Source organism: Perca fluviatilis, chromosome 5, assembly GCF_010015445.1.
Source record: "Perca fluviatilis chromosome 5, GENO_Pfluv_1.0, whole genome shotgun sequence".
Lineage (NCBI taxonomy): Eukaryota > Metazoa > Chordata > Actinopteri > Perciformes > Percidae > Perca > Perca fluviatilis.
The window spans coordinates 42,599,105-42,613,836 of record NC_053116.1 but is presented as its reverse complement, the minus strand read 5'-3'; the positions used below and the strand labels follow the sequence as shown (position 1 = coordinate 42,613,836).

Genomic DNA, 14,732 nt, shown 5'->3' with positions numbered 1-14,732 from the left:
GAGCTGGTCTCTCCTCCAGCTGTCTGTCTCTCCTCCAGCTGTCTGTCTCTCCTCCAGCTGTCTGTCTCTCTGCGGAGCTGGTCTCTCCTCCAGCTGTCTGTCTCTCCTCCAGCTGTCTGTCTCTCCTGCAGCTGTCTGTCTCTCCTCCAGCTGTCTGTCTCTCCTCCAGCTGTCTGTCTCTCAGACGGGTTATCATGCTGCAGCGTAGGGACTGTCCTCTGCAGGCTGTGTGTGTGTGTGTGTGTGTGTGTGTGTGTGTGTGTGTGTGTGTGTGTGTGTGTGTGTGTGTGTGTGTGTGTGTGTGTGTGTGTGTGTGTGTGTGTGTGTGTTTTCTGTGTGTGTGTGTGTGTGTGTTTTCTGTGTGTGTATGTGTGTGTGTGTGTGTGTGTGTGTGTGTGTGTGTTTTCTGTGTGTGTATGTGTGTGTCTGTCTGTGTCTGTGTGTGTGTGTGTGTGTTTTCTGTGTGTGTGTGTGTGTGTGTGTGTTTCTGTGTGTGTGTCTGTGTGTGTGTGTGTGTGTGTGTGTTTTCTGTGTGTGTGTGTGTGTGTGTTTTCTGTGTGTGTATGTGTGTGTGTGTGTGTGTGTGTGTGTCTGTCTGTCAGTGTCTTTCTAGCCCTCCCATTCGCTCTCCTGCAGGTTGTGATTGAGCAGAAACTCTGTGATGATTGGCTGATTGTCTAGCCCCGCCCCCTGCTCCCCCAGCTGCTGCAGTAGCTCCTCCCACTGCCGTTTGTCTCGTCCCGTCTGCCAGGACAGCCGCACCACGGCTCGCAGCAGCGGCAGCAGCAGGGGGTGTGGCCTGTCAGTAAGTGGGCGGGGCTTATCCTCCGCCGGCGTGATGACGCGCAGCGCGGCGTCGCAGTGATGCCGCGCCTCCTCCAGCTGCTCCGCCTCCTGGAAACAGCGCCACAGACCCACCAGGGTGAAGAGCCAATGGGAGGAGGCCGGGGGCGGGGCCGGAGCCTGGCTGTCGTCGTGGTAACCCGTCCAGCCCAGTTTGTGTTGCAGTCTCTTGGCGTTGAGCAGCGGACCCAGAGCCTCCGGAAAATGTCCCCCCCTGAAAGAGACAACACACTGTAACCTAGTGCCCTTTATATAGAGAGTTTGGCCAACTAGGGAATCTGATGTTCTGATCTATGCTGTTATGTGATTGGTTCCGAGGTGGTCACGTGTTTCATCGACTCCACGTTTGATACCAACATTCATCTGATTCCCATTGACATAGTGCAGGGAATAGTGGAAACGTGTAATAAGTTATTTAAAAAAATGACATAAATCACTGATAAAATGCCCAACTGTTAAAGTTTGGCTGCAATTTACCTGATGAAGGGCTGAGACTGAAACGTTGAATTTTTCTAATAAATTATTGCTTGCGTAATGGTCAGTGTGCGGGACTTTCTTATATTTTTTGATCTGCTACTTTTGTCATATCCTACGCACCTGCCCGACAAAAGAGGTGTGCAAGAAAGCTTTCCTACGTCGCGTTTGGCTGCCCCGAAAGACAGGGAAGCAGCAAAAGATTTCACAAGTGAAGCAAACAGGTGAAAGGTTTGGGAGCTGTTCATTACTGGGTGAGGTAAATGTCAATTTCTCTCTTTGATATGATAACAAATTACATAGGACAAATATAGTAATACCATCGGTAATGTGTACCATGCTGTCAAAAAAAAAGGACGGGATGTTGTTCGGCTTTTCACAAGTTTAGACAGCTAGCTAACGCTACGCCTACATTTGCTAACGTTAGCGCAACAGCGTTAGCCTAGCCGGCTAGGTAAATATTACAACTGCCTTCAGAGTTTCCTAAATCTGCGTCCACGTTGTCAACATAAGACCTGTAGCGTTAGTGCTCCTTTTGTACCATCATTTTATTGAATGAAATATTGAGCTTCGCTCCTCTGAGATTGGGGGGTTTGTGTTACGTTACACACAAAGCTAGCTATAGTTAGCCTGTATGCTAACTAGCTATAGTTAGCCTCTATGCTAGCGGACATTTGAAAGGTAAACACTGCTCAGAGACTTATTAGGCAATGTAGTCACTCACTACATGGGCATTTTTAGAGGCCCATTTACGATATAGAAGGTAAATATACACTGGAATATTTCCATAAGGACCTTTTACATATTAAAAAACGTTGATAATAACATATACACTCACCTAAAGGATTATTAGGAACACCCTACTAATACCGTGTTTGACCCCCTTATGCCTTCAAAACTGCCTTAATTCTTGGTGTCATTGATTCAACTAGGTGCCGGAAGCATTCTTTAGAAATGTTGGCCCATATTGAGAGGAGAGGGTCTTGTAGTTGATGGAGATTTGGGGGATGCACATCCAGGTCACCAAGCTCCCTCCACCACATCCCAAAGATGTTGTATTGGGTTGAGATCTGGTGACTGTGGGGGCCATTTTAGTACAGTGACCTAGAACCAATCTGAAATGATTTGAGCTTTGTGACCTGGTGCATTATCCTGCTGGAAGTATCCATCAGAGGATGGTCCATGGTGGTCATAAAGGGAGGACATGGTCAGAAACAAGGCTCAGGTAGGCTGTTGCATTTAAACAATGCCCAATTGGCACTAAGGGGCCTAAAGTGTGCCAAGAAAACATCCCCCACACCATTACACCCCCACCAGCAGCCTGCCCAGTGGTAACAAGACATGATGGGTCCCCCACCCATTACACCCCCACCAGCAGCCTGCCCAGTGGTAACAAGGCATGATGGGTCCCCCACACCATTACACCCCCACCACCAGCAGCCTGCCCAGTGGTAACAAGGCATGATGGGTCCATGTTCTCATTCTGTTTTACGCCAAATTCTGACTCTACCATCTGAATGTCTCAACAGAAATCAAGACTCATCAGACCAGGAAACATTTTACAGTCTTCAACTGTCCAATTTTGGTGAGCTTGTGCAAATTGTAGCCTCATGTTCCTATTGTTAGAGGAGATGAGTGGTACCCGGGGGGGTCTTCTGCTGGTGTAGCCTCATGTTCCTATTGTTAGTGGAGATGAGTGGTACCTGGGGGTCTTCTGCTGGTGTAGCCTCATGTTCCTATTGTTAGTGGAGATGAGTGGTACCTGGGGGTCTTCTGCTGGTGTAGCCTCATGTTCCTATTGTTAGTGGAGATGAGTGGTACCTGGGGGGTCTCTGCTGGTGTAGCCTCATGTTCCTATTGTTAGTGGAGATGAGTGGTACCCGGGGGGTCTTCTGCTGGTGTAGCCTCATGTTCCTATTGTTAGAGGAGATGAGTGGTACCCGGGGGTCTTCTGCTGGTGTAGCCTCATGTTCCTATTGTTAGAGGAGATAAGTGGTACCGGGGGCTTCTTCTGCTGGTGTAGCCTCATGTTCCTATTGTTAGTGGAGATGAGTGGTACCTGGGGGGTCTTCTGCTGGTGTAGCCTCATGTTCCTATTGTTAGTGGAGATGAGTGGTACCTGGGGGTCTTCTGCTGGTGTAGCCTCATGTTCCTATTGTTAGAGGAGATGAGTGGTACCTGGGGGGGTCTTCTGCTGGTGTAGCCTCATGTTCCTATTGTTAGTGGAGATGAGTGGTACCCGGGGGTCTTCTGCTGGTGTAGCCTCATGTTCCTATTGTTAGTGGAGATGAGTGGTACCTGGGGGGTCTTCTGCGGTGTTAGCCCATCCTCCCTCAAGGTTGTTCGGTGTTGTGGCTTCACAAATGCTTTGCTGCAGACCTCGGGTTGTAACGAGGTTATTTGAGTCAAAGTTGATCTTCCATCAGCTGGAATCAGTCTGCCCATTCTCCTCTGACCTCTAGCATCAACAAGGCATTTTTGCCCCCCATGACTGCAGCATACTGGATGTTTTTCCTTTTTCAGACCATTCTTTATAAACCCTAGAAATGGTTGTGGGTGAGAATCCCAGTAACTGAGCAGATTGGGAAATACTCAGACCAGCCCGTCTGGCACCAACAACCATGCCACACTCAAAGTTGCTTAGATCACCTTTCTTTCCCATTCTGACATTCAGTTTGGAGTTCAGGAGATTGTCTAGACCTGGACCACACCCCTAGATGCATTGAAGCAGCTGCAATGTAATTGGTTGATTAGATAATTGCATTAATGAGAAATCTTACAGGTGTTCCTAATAATCTTTAAAGTGAGTGTATATGTCTGTTTAAGGTGAAAATAAGCTGATTTATTTCAAGATAGCATATCCACCCCATAGGGTTACACTGTAGACTCATCTGACGTTGGTATCCAATATGGTGCCCATGATTTGAGTTGGCCAAACTCTCTACATAAAGGGCACTAGTGTAAACACCCCCCCCCTCAGAGAGACAACACACACGGTCACCCTACAGTCACACTAGCTACGAGAGACAGGGACAGAGCGGCAGGCTGCCGTTCATTTTCAACAGGAGTGGCCGTTTGCCAGCGACAAGCCACGAGCTCGCTGCTGCCACGAGCAAGGCGGGGCCGAAACAGACAAGTCTATTTTATGCAAATGCTGAGTGATGCGACAAAGCGACAGCCAATCAGAGTGAGGCAGCGTGACGTATGTACGTTGGTTGCTCGAGTCGAAGAAAATCATCCCTGATATGTTTGGCATTTACCTCATATATTTTGTTACTTCTATCAAGAAATAACTACTTTTAAATCCAAAAACATCATTCTTGTGACTTAACGATACCTCTTTAGGGACTTGTAAGACATGCTTGAAGGTAGCACCGGAGAATTTCTGTTTACTGTTGCCAAGCAACCAGGAGTAGGCTAGGCATGCCCAGGAGCGCCCGTCTAGCGTGTGCATGTCGCTCTCTTCTGTAGCTAGTGTGACTGTAGGGTGAGACTTTTCTGTTGCACGACTAAAACTACTTTTAAAACGTACACATGTTCCACCAAAACAAGTTCCTTCCTGAGACTATCTAGCAGAGGCACCGTGGCTCCGTCCGGAGCTTAGCCCCGCCCAAGATGATTCTGATTGGTTTAAAGAAATGCCAATAAACCAGAGCACGTTGTTCTCCCATGATGTGAAGCTGCTAGTTTATCTGTATGTTGCTAGCTTGCTAACTTTCCTGTAGCTACATCACACATGTTACTAGCTGATACGTTTATTGGGGCTTTAATCGTTATTGTGCTGGAGAGGATGTTCATTTTACTTGCACAGTGTGATAATTGTACATTTTATTTCAGTATTTGTTAATATTTGTTATTTCTAATATAATATATTTAATATTTGTTAATTCCTTTGGCTACAACATTAGGCTAAACATTTGACATAATATAAACAATATGATATTCAAACTTTTGACTGCTTTCTGTAATAACTAAATAACACAATACTTGTACTTTTAGTTTCAGTACTTGAGTAGCAGATTTTAAAATAAACTACTTGCAATACTTAAGTACAAAAAATGTTGAATACTTTAGTACTTCTACTTAAGTGTGGTGCTTAAAGAGCACTTCAACTTCTACTCAAGTCACTTTTTTGATAGAGCACTTGTACTTTTACTCAAGTATGGTTCTCTAGTACTTTATACACATCTGTGTGTGTGTGTGTGTGTGTGTGTGTGTGTGTGTGTGCGTGCGTGCGGTACCTGATGAGCAGCTGGGCGGTCTGCAGGTCCGTCAGGTAGAAGAAGTGTCTAACACACAGCGCCCCCCTCAGGCCCGGCAGGGAACACAGGTGGGACAGGTACTGCTCGAAGGCTCGGCTCCGCCTGGCGATCGTCTCCGCCGTGAAGTTCCTGCGCAGCTTCTTCCCTAAAGAGATCCACACAGGAGGCAGCCATGGTTACAGGAAGCAGCCATGGTTACAGGAAGCAGCCATGGTTACAGGAAGCAGCCATGGTTACAGGAGGCAGCCATGGTTACAGGAAGCAGCCATGGTTACAGGAAGCAGCCATGGTTACGCCTTCTGTCCATCCGTCACATTCTTTTCTTTTTAAACTGTCACCGGTGTGCCTCTCTGAGCATATAATAAATATATTGAGTCCCACTAAACCAGAGTGACCAGATGAGATAATACTCACGTGGGAAACAGACTCGCTCCATCTGGTCTCCGTGGTTACGGCGCAGCGTTGCGTGCAGCCGCTGGAAGTCGGAGTATCGGCGAGTGATGATGGCTGGAGTCTTATCACTGCCTCCAGACTGGATCACATGGATGGTGTACAGCTGGACACACACACACACACACACACACACACACACACACACAAACACAAAGACAGACACTCTTGAGTTGAAGCTTCTCTCTTGATCTTTGTGTTTTGTAGGTAACCCTTACTGTCCCTGACATGTTGGGTGACCCTGCCATGTTCGGTGCCATGTTGGGTGACCCTGCCATGTTCGGTGCCATGTTGGGTGACCCTGACATGTTGGGTGACATGTTGGGTGACCCTCCCATGTTGGGTGACCCTGACATGTTGGGTGACATGTTGGGTGACCCTCCCATGTTGGGTGACCCTGACATATTGGGTGACATGGTGGGTGACCCTGACATATTGGGTGACATGGTGGGTGACCCTGACATATTGGGTGACATGGTGGGTGACCCTGCCATGTTGGGTGACCCTGACATGTTGGGTGACATGTTGGGTGACCCTGCTATGTTGGGTGACCCTGACATGTTGGGTGACCCTGACATGTTGGGTGACCCTGCCATGTTGGGTGACCCTGACATGTTGGGTGACCCTGACATGTTGGGTGACCCTGACATGTTGGGTGACCCTGACATATTGGGTGACCCTGACATATTGGGTGACATGGTGGGTGACCCTGCCATGTTGGGTGACCCTGACATGTTGGGTGACATGTTGGGTGACCCTGCTATGTTGGGTGACCCTGACATGTTGGGTGACCCTGACATGTTGGGTGACCCTGCTATGTTGGGTGACCCTGACATGTTGGGTGACCCTGCCATGTTGGGTGACCCTGCCATGTTGGGTGACCCTGCCATGTTGGGTGACATGTTGGGTGACCCTGCTATGTTGGGTGACCCTGACATGTTGGGTGACCCTGACATGTTGGGTGACCCTGACATGTTGGGTGAGCCTGTGTCTATCAGGACTCACCACGTATTTGGAGGAGCTGTCCGTCACCACGCTGGCGTCGGTCACTTCAAACAGCAGGTTGTCTGTCAGCTGTCTGTCAGCAGAGGTGTTGCTTCCTCCCGTCAGTCTGCGCAGCGTCCTCCAGCTGTCCTGGAGTTGCCGAGTCAGTAGGAAGGACGCAGGAGACACGCCCGCAGGAGACACGCCCGCCGGAGACACGCCCGCCGGAGACACGGCCCCTGGAGACACGCCCCTGGAGACGAGCCCGCCGGAGACACGCCCCCTGGAGACACGCCCCCTGGAGACACGCCCCCTGGAGACGAGCCCGCCGGAGACACGCCCCCTGGAGACATGGCCCCAGGACTGATGTCTGCAAGACACATGGAGACTATTATGATACAATACAACTTTATTTAATTTACTCTGATCCAGATCTTAAAAGGAGAATTCCGGTCGATTTAAACCCGTAGCTCTGTTGTTAGTTGTCGCGTAGTGCGGTCAGTAGCACTGACCGCACTACAAAATAATCGGTGCTGCCTACACCGTGTTATGCTCCTGCTAGCATTCGCACCCAGGAGGCTGAAACAGGGCAAGTATTAAACGTGCTTTTAGCCTCTTAACATGTTGGAGATGTCATTACTAGTGCCTACCCATGTGAAGTGATTCCTTCTGAGTGAACACAGTGAGTCTGACTGCAGGAGATGTGAAAGAAATGCATAAAAGTTGTGTTAATATCAGCCTGTGCACACTAGAGGTTTGAATCTTCACTGATCTCCCGATTTGATTACGATTATCAGGTCAGCGATTCAATTCGATATCACGATGCGTCAAATCCTTTTTTTCTATTAAAGCCGTGTAATTTATATTTAATTCTTGGCTTTTCAAGCTTCAAAAACCAAACATTCTGCAGTGCTCCAATACTAAATAAATTGGATACATAAAACTACAGCACTGAGCACATGGCACCTCCTGAATGTGCAAAACATTCCAGAATATGTAAACAGAAATGTTGTTAGGCCTACACTAAATTGTAAACAGAAATAATTGATTATGAGCCGGCCGATTATCGATGCAGCATCTTCCTAATCCATGATTCCATGCATCGATTATTTGATTAATTTCAACACCTCTAGTGCACATACCTCTGTTTAAATGTCGTGTTCCGTGAAGTACACACAAGTCAGTTGATCTAACTCATACAATCCAATATTCCAAAACTTATTTTTTCCATCAAAACAACTGGAAATCGACCAGAATTCTCTTTATTTATTTTATTGCATTTTGCACCGGGGTCTGAGAGGACTGGAAATACGAAGCCGCATGTCATGCATGTATAGAACATCTGACACAAAGCCGACTTGACTTATTGTTGCCCACGTGCATGACGCCAGAGCTAATCCGATCAAGTCGACACAGAGCTACCCAGCATGACTAGCGCTAACGCCGCGGACCTGGCTCATCTCCAACCAGACGGGCTGGGTTCCTGACCTGTGCTGCCGGAGTCCTTCGTTACGTAATAATAAATTTAGAGAGATTTTTAATATGGCTGCGAATGGAGGAAAATTTGAAACTGTTGTCATTTGGAAGCTCACTGAGCCAAAAGTAAAAGGTGTATCACAAGACGGGAACACACTGGCTGAAACGAGACAAAATACCTACGTTTTTAAATTGTGTATGACAAGTAGATATTGTGTGTGTGCAAGCAATTTATAGAGAAGGGACAAAGATTATTTTTTTGAAGCTTCACACCTAGATGATGACATCATCACCCAAGCATCCCAATACACACTCTGTTCTTATTGTGGGAATGCTGTAGAACAACTAAATCTGTCTTCCTCTTGGTGGTGATGCTGATGAACCACTGAGCTGTTTTCCTGCTCTCATCCTCGCCGTCTATTATCTGCTGCTCAGTCAGCTGGAAAGCTCTTTGAACGGCACTAACCTGTGTGAAAGCTGCTTTTAGTCAGAGTGACTGACTGGATACTACAGAGGCCTTAATAAGAAAACAAAGAGGCAAAGAGAAGCAGAGAAGGGAAACTTCACTAGTTAATATTCTCACCTCTGACCTCTGCGACTGGATTCATCCTGCTGTCACAATAAGGTCATCCCAGAGGCCATTCCAAGAAGGGGATGCATCGCAGACGTTTCCCACTGTATTCAGTCGCGGTTCTCCAGCCCCCATTGTCTGAACTCCATCTCCCGGGTTTGTAGTAACTTGGGTCTGACAGAGACCACCTCCAGCTGCCACGGAACAGTCCTATCCAGGCTCTCTGATTGTGATATAAAGAATTAGACTCTGCTCTAGCTTTTGTTGAAGACCAGATGTTTACCTAATCTTTCCATCTCCAGTCTTGATACTATCAGTCTGATCCTCTACGTACTCCTTCCATTCTGTTACCCTCCTTTAATAACTCATTACCAGAGATAGTTTCTGATCACTCAAACTGATTTTCAATTAGCTTCCCGAGAACATAGATCTCTGTTGTTGTAAATACTGTTTTGGGATGTTTTAGATTTGTTTTTACTGTATTAGTTGTATCTATGTTTCAATGTCTTGTGTACTCTTTCTAACACATAATCTTCTTTTGTTTCATCCCTCTGCTGCAGCTCAACAGGGAAACACAGTCTGCTGAAGGTTAAACTCAAACACTTTAGACTTCTACTACATTTCAAAGATAAATATTCTACTTCTTACCGCTCTACATCTAGTTATTAGTTCCTGTGGAGGGTTTCAAACCTGCTGTCAGAAAGACTTTGAGATGAAAGAGAGAAAAGTGTAACTCACGTAGCTGTTGTTGGAGTAGAACATGTTGTCTAAATCTGCCGTGTTGTTCAGGATCTTCATAACCTCCATGCTGTCTACAGTGACCAGGTCTGTGTGTTTCTCTCTGCAGTATCTTTGGGCTTCAGTAAAGTTCTTCCTGTCATAAACAAAATAGTACTGAAGTCCAGCAGCTGATGAGACACACTAGACTGTAGGGACACACACACACACACACATATAGAGCAGATTTAATATCAACAACTTAAAGACATTTCGATCACTGTTATAGGGATAATACACAGTTGTATGTTCTAGTTACACCAATAGCACCTGCTTTCTGTTTCCCTTACATGACTTATGTTTTATGATAGAATAGAATAGATGTTACAACATGTCTTACAGGTAGTCTGGCTATCATCAGACCAAGCTCAATCTTTAAGATTGAACATTAGTCTGGGGAGTCTGCTCTGAATTTTGTCTGCACAAGATGCAGGGATCAAAAGGCATAGTTCAAATGACTCTCTGCGTGATTGGATAGTCCTTCAACCAATCAGAGCACTGATCAGGGTGACGTAGCGGACAGCGCCATCAACCGGTGGCTGCGCTTTGTAGCCGCCATGTTGAATGTCAACAAGAAGCTGCTTGGTCTCTTCTTATCGTCATCGTGTTAAACCCGCCAATAGCGCGCCAGGTGGATAAGCCAGTTTGTGATTGGTTCCAGCAGATTTGTAACAGAAGCAGGATAGATAAACGTACAGGTTTCCAGCCTGAGCTGCAGGGAGAAATCAAACCCCCGGCAGATCGGGCTGGTTTACCCAGTCTACCGCACAGGTACATTAAGTGGAATTTTGTGCGTTGCTCTTAGAGTCAGCTTCACAAAACTAGAAAATTCATTTGCTGCAGTAAAATGCGTCTGAATGCTAAGAAGCTAAAGTGGATTATTGGCTTAAACGTGTAAGAAGAAGATGAAGCTGTAGGAAAATGTATAAAAAGTGGAAATGGTTTTAATTATTATGAAGGTCTGTAAAAAGTTGAATAATTCCAGTATTGTATGAAAGATTTTGTAATACTCATACTCAACTGAATTTGATGAAGAAGTAGTTGTGTAAGATGGTGAATGGGTCAAATTAGGAAATCTCAATCAGCCTTGTTCAATACTTCAAAAATTATATGAGAGAAAGTTGTATAACATTTTAAAGAGGCCCTCATTCTGCTTTTTGGGACTTTTCCCGTCTTTTAGTGTGTTAGTTTGTTTTTTAGATGCAGACCCATCCCCAGACACAAATTCACAGACGGCATGCCATTGTTTTGGAAATGGGGGCGAAATTAAATCATCTCATGATGTAACATTATCTTAATTATCTTCCAAATGAGCGTTGAATGAATTCATACAGGTCTACACGTATAACAGATTTTATTTGGTATTGAAACAGGTAAGTCTTGGACAACTATTGTGCACAAGCACCATAGGCCTATACAGCATATAAAAAGGGGATAATCGGCACAGCCTAAATTATGGACAATATTGTCGTGCGATTGCTGACAGGCTCGCCAGTCGCCAGTTAATAATAAAATAAAAATGGCTTGTCCGTCCAGGGCGGGCACAGCTGAGTCTGGGGTGGACCCGCCCCCTAAAGCAGCCCAATAACGCTGGGACTGAATAGATGTGACTAACTGGTAAACCCAGTAGTGTGAGTAGTTACTGGAACACAAACTAACTAGTAAACCCAGTAGTGTGGGTAGTTACTGGAACACAAACTAAAAACGATGACGTTAGTTGTTGCGCTAATCGGAAACACCTGAGTGACTTGGTAAGGTGTTTTCAATTAGTCTATACAAAAGGGGAAATTGTTCATCACATCACATCTAGTTGTATCCATCCAGTCCAGACGCCCTCTCCCAGTCTGAGAGAGTCTGAGAGGGAGTCCAGATGTCCCTCTCTCCAACAACAGCAGACAGACAGCTCTTTTTCCTCACATAACCGGCTTACAGAACCTCAGAATTATTTTTAACTTAATGGAAATGTGTCAGAGCCACAATAATTTAAATATCAGACCTAAACGCTAGAGGTTCCGCTTTTTCAAAAACATGTTTGATGTCATTTTGTTGGACTAATACCAAAACCAAAGTGAACACAACCTTTAGAGAATGATCCTGAGTAGTTACAACACAGTGACAACACTGGGTCCAAACCCAGTATGTGGCTGGACCGTTATAGAGACAGAGAGATAGATAGATATATAGATAGACAGATAGATAGATATATGCAGTGTAATATTATAAGAAATACATAATAAATATGGATATTCAGTATGAACCATATAGACAGATATGTACAGTATACTGCGTTGTGCAGTGTGTTGACATTATAAGAGTAGTGAGAATAAGTGTATGTGCAGGATGAATAGTATGAAGAGCAGTAGAATATGGTTATGTATAAGTGGAGTTACATTCATCACATCAGAGTCAATCTTAAAAGATCTGAAGTCATGCAACCCCTACTGCCCATAGGTGCTGTCTGAGCAGGCACAGCCGCCCAGTGGCTCGTTTAATTTGGTTGACCAATCACAACAGAGTGGGGCAGCTGACCAATCAGAGCAGACTGGGCTTTTTCGGAAGGCGGGCCAAGTGCTCAGAGTGTTTCAGGTGAATACGGCGCAGCAACGGGCAGAATGAGAAACATTATAAGTTGTTTAAACATCAAAGCATGTAAATATATTCTAGTAGACCCCAACACAACAAATATGATGCTGACAAATAGTATAATAGGGGCTCTTTAAAATAAAATAAGACTTGAATATGCATGACTCAGCAAATTCTAATAATACAGTGAATACTGCTGAATCAGCATTCACACAAATATAATATATATATATATATAGATATATAGATATCTATATATATATATATAACTGCTTTCCTCGGCAGACGTTTCAGGACAATTACAACACCAACAAACAGACTGAAAAAAGGTTTTTATCAAAGAGCCATTATTGAACTTAATGCCTTGAGTTTTGAGTTTAAGGAGGAATCGTGCAGTTAATGTCTTGTTTGTGTGCTATGCCTGTTGTATGATTTAACTTTCCTTTTTAACAAATAACCTACCTCTATATATATTTTTATAGTAACTTTATACATCTATATATAGGCAGATCTTAAACCATCTGGTGGAAAAAAGGACTTCTGTTGTTTTAAATGTGCTGTAGAAATAAAGATGACAGTCTAATGTTGTTTTTGTTATTTGTATATATAAAGTATATGCTATGTATATAGTATATTTATTATGTTATGTATGAACCTAGGCACAGTTCACTCCAGGGTGTTTCATATCAATCAAATATGGCTATGTAACAAACATTGTTCATATTATATAGCCATATTTATTCTGCTCTTATAACACTGTAATATATTCCTTGTCCTGTCTATGCACCACCTGTCTATACTTGTATATCACATTGCACTTTTCTGCTTTTTTTGCACTTCTAGTTGGACACAAACTGCATTTCGTTGTATTTGTACTTGTACTTGTACTCTGCACAATGACAATAAAGTTAAATCTTTCTTTCTTCGTTCTTTCACGCTCGATGGTGTTTTAAGCCCCCAACATCGACTTCAAGGTACCTAACCTTAACCTTAATCCTAACCCTAAACATTGCCTAATCCTAGTGTCGATGCTGGGGGCTTAAAACACCAAACACACTCTTTCACGGTATAAGTCTAACTTTCATCGTCTCTTTTAAAGTTAACTGGGCCGAGCAAACTTTAGACAAGTGTGACGGGGCGCATAGCTGCTGTCACGGTAGCGATGCGCTACCTATTTCATTTCTCAAAGACCGAGTGTAAAGGTTGCCTGTATATGTTTATTTAGCGTGTCAATATGTTCTGTTAATTATCACACTGTTTTCCATTTAACATCCAGTAGCGCGGTGATTTATATGTTATAGCTACAACCATCAATACAGCATAACCCTAACCCACTTAGAGCCACTTCTCATCCACATCTCACCCTCAACAACAAGAATTCTTTCACAAGAAGGAGCTCATAACGTAACTAATGATTAACTGTGCTGTACGTCATTTATTTTGTGGATGTGATTTGCAAATAAATGAATAAAATGTGATAAGAGTTCTGTTGCCACAAGGATATTTAGATGTGTAATAAAAGACTATAAACATTAATAAAACCTAATAAACACTCACCTGATGCAGCCATGATGAGCAGAAGCAGTTTGTCCATCTTGTCTGCTCTCCGTCCTCCTCACTGTGGGACTTCAGACAGGTCGCTGCTCATATAACTCATTGTTCCACATGAACAGTGGACAACACCTCCATATTGTTTGGCTGTGTGGACATTTTTCACAGGTAACAACTATTTACATGTTAGGCAAATAATGGGCACAATAGAGAAAAGAAAAGGTTCCCCTTTTTCAAAAACATGTTTGATGCCATTTTGCTGGCCTGCAGCCATAAACAAATAGTTTTTTTTATTTTAATTTAAACTTTCTTGACCCAGGCAAGTCATAAAGAACAGATTCTTATTTCCAACAGCGACCGGGCAAAGTGTCTTAAAGTGTAACTCTCGCCAAAATGCAACCTGGGGTCTTTTTGTGAATGTACCTGAGACAAACTTTAGTTTAAAAGCAAAATTCATTGACATAATGCATTCCCTAGCCCCCTACCCTAACCTTAACCATCACAACTAAATGCCCTTAACCATCACAACTAAATACCTAAATTAACCCTTACCCTAACCTTAACCATCACAACTAAATACCTAAATTAACCCTTACCCTAACCTTAACCATCACAACTAAATGCCTAACTTAATCATTTTTATATATTTTCTTTTTTTATATATATTTTTTTATATATATATTTTTTTTTATATATATTTTTTTTTATATATATTTTTTTATATATATTTTTTGTTATATATATTTATTTAAAATATTTTT

General features: G+C 43.9%; 1 protein-coding gene across 1 annotated transcript; it reads right to left on the bottom strand.

Moving 5' to 3' along the window:
• Nucleotides 1-495: 495 nt before the first annotated feature.
• snx21 (sorting nexin family member 21) lies at nt 496-7,797 on the bottom strand. The gene is made up of 5 exons (XM_039799598.1): nt 7,664-7,797; nt 7,035-7,383; nt 5,994-6,135; nt 5,559-5,724; nt 496-1,057 (listed from the first exon to the last, which is right to left on the bottom strand). Exons 1-5 carry the CDS (start codon nt 7,729-7,731, stop codon nt 610-612), a joined length of 1,173 nt encoding a protein of 390 aa, XP_039655532.1. The 5' UTR covers nt 7,732-7,797; the 3' UTR covers nt 496-609.
• Nucleotides 7,798-14,732: the final 6,935 nt, after the last annotated feature.